Raw genomic sequence first — 2,210 nt, forward strand, 5'->3', positions numbered from 1 at the left:
CACCACCATCACAGCAACAACAACAACAACAACAACCACCATTAGCCCTCCCTCCCCCTCTCCCCCACTCCCCGTCCCAGTTTCCGCTGATTTGCTTCCAACATTCCACGGCCGTCGATAATTACATTTAAAGTGCAATCTCTCTCTTAATTCTAAATCTAATCATCATCAGCAGCAGCAGCATCACCACAAACACAACCACCACCGCCACCACGATCAGCATCATCATCATCATTGTTCTTTTTTCCGTCGTCGTTGTTGTCATCGTCGTAGTCGACTTCACAATCATCATCAGCAGTAACATCATAACCATCAGAAGCGGCAGCAGTAGCATCGCCATCATCATCATCATCATCGTCGTCATCATCATCATCATCATCATCACCATCGTCGTCATCATCATCATTTCCTTCATTGCCGTCGTATTCATCGTCATCATCAGCGTCATTAACATCGTCAATATCCTCCTCCTCCACATCATCATCGCAGTAGTAGTAGTAGTAGCAGTAGTAGTAGTAGTGGTGGTGGTTGTGGTGGTGATAGTAGTAGTAGTAGTAGTTGTTCTTGTTCTTGTTGTTTCTGATATAGACACAAAACCTGAAACTTTGGAGCTAGAAAGTAGCTAGTCGATTACATCAAACCCAAAGCTCACTTTGGGTCTTATTTTATCGACCCCGAAAGAATGAAAGACAACGTCGACTTATCGGCGAAATTTTAAGAACTATAACAACACAAACCTGGCTATCAACAGACTTAATAAAAACAAACACGGACATTAGTATCACCTGGCTAAACGAAATAATATATGCAGCTTAATAAGCAGTTATTATAAATGACAGTGGTTGCTCCTTTAGATCTAATCATTTAGGAATATCAAAGCCTAAGCAATAAACGGAGAAAATAAGCATAAAATAGAAAATAAAATCGGTCAAATGTAATCAACAAAAAAAAAGAAGGAAAGAAATACTATAGAGTAGATATTGTTTCCAAGGATCACCAAGAGAAATGATTTGTAAATGTTATTATTCACATGGAATGATTTGAAAAGATAGTTACGTGGGCGGAATTCTGGTATAAGCACCCAATATAATCCCTCATAACATTTTATGTTTTTGAAATTTTCAGAAAAGTTTTTGCGAATTTGTGTTCTACACATGATAAAGGAAAATTTTTTTTCATTTTGTAAGCCGCTTACAACAACACCCAAGGCAGCCGATGTGAAGAAACTCATAGATGACTTCTTCAGAGACAATGGACTTTCATGGAATATGGTTTTTGCAGTTTGTTCGGAGCTCCAGGCATGCTGGGATGACACTCTGGTTTCGGAGCGCTAATGAAATCCGATGCACCACACATCATTGTTATGCATTGTGTTCTGCATAGGCATGCGTTGGTAACAAAGATCTTGCTTCCAAAAATGGCAGTAGTATTAAAATTGTAGTTGAATGTGTGTACGTGCGAAATAGTGCTATGAAGCAACACATCTTCAAAGCGCTTTGTAATGAAATGGGCTCTGAATTCTGGGTACTTCTGTACCATTCTAACGTTTGCTGGTTATCCCGGGGAAAGGTGTTGGATCGTGTTTTTGCCATGCGTGTGGAATTAACCTTGTTTTTGCGAGAGAACCAACATTTTCACGCAGATTGCTTCGAAAATTCTGAATTCATTCTTACTTTGGCGTACAATCGACAGATGCAAGGCGCTGGATGTCAACATCACTGAATCGGAAGAAAACCTGAAGGCGTTTAAAAAAAAGCTACGTTTATGGAAACGACGAACAGAGAATGATAGCTTCACAAACTTTCCCCTGCTGGACGACTGTGTAAGTAAGATCGAAGACGTGTCTGGGATTAGAGACATTTCTGCACCTGGGGAGATGAAGCAAGCAATTGCCATGCACTTAGATGAGCTCGAAAAGACTCTCGACGGATACTTCCCCACCAGAGAGTCAGTCATATCCAGCATGGGCGAGACAGTCGTTCACGTTTAGTGTTGTGACAACAGATGTCAACGATGAATATCTCGACGACATCATTGAACTTCAGCAGAGCCGACTTCAACAGCACCTCTTCAGAACAACAACGCTCTCAACGGTTTGGGGTCACCAAATCGTACCATACCCCTTTATTGCTAAGAAAGCATTTGAGATACTTACACCGTTTGCTACAACGTATCTTTGCGAGTAATACTTTCCGAGGACGGGTAAATAA

The 2,210-nt window shown here is 41.0% G+C and overlaps 1 protein-coding gene across 1 annotated transcript in view; it reads right to left on the bottom strand.

The window, feature by feature from the left end:
- Positions 1-1,860, bottom strand: part of LOC128250683 (putative uncharacterized protein DDB_G0283431) — a 14,315-nt gene extending 12,455 nt beyond the window's left edge. The window contains 1 exon segment of the mRNA XM_052976293.1: positions 1,674-1,860. Within this exon segment, the coding sequence (XP_052832253.1) occupies positions 1,674-1,860 (187 nt within the window).
- Positions 1,861-2,210: the final 350 nt, after the last annotated feature.

This window comes from Octopus bimaculoides, chromosome 24, assembly GCF_001194135.2.
Source record: "Octopus bimaculoides isolate UCB-OBI-ISO-001 chromosome 24, ASM119413v2, whole genome shotgun sequence".
NCBI lineage: Eukaryota > Metazoa > Mollusca > Cephalopoda > Octopoda > Octopodidae > Octopus > Octopus bimaculoides.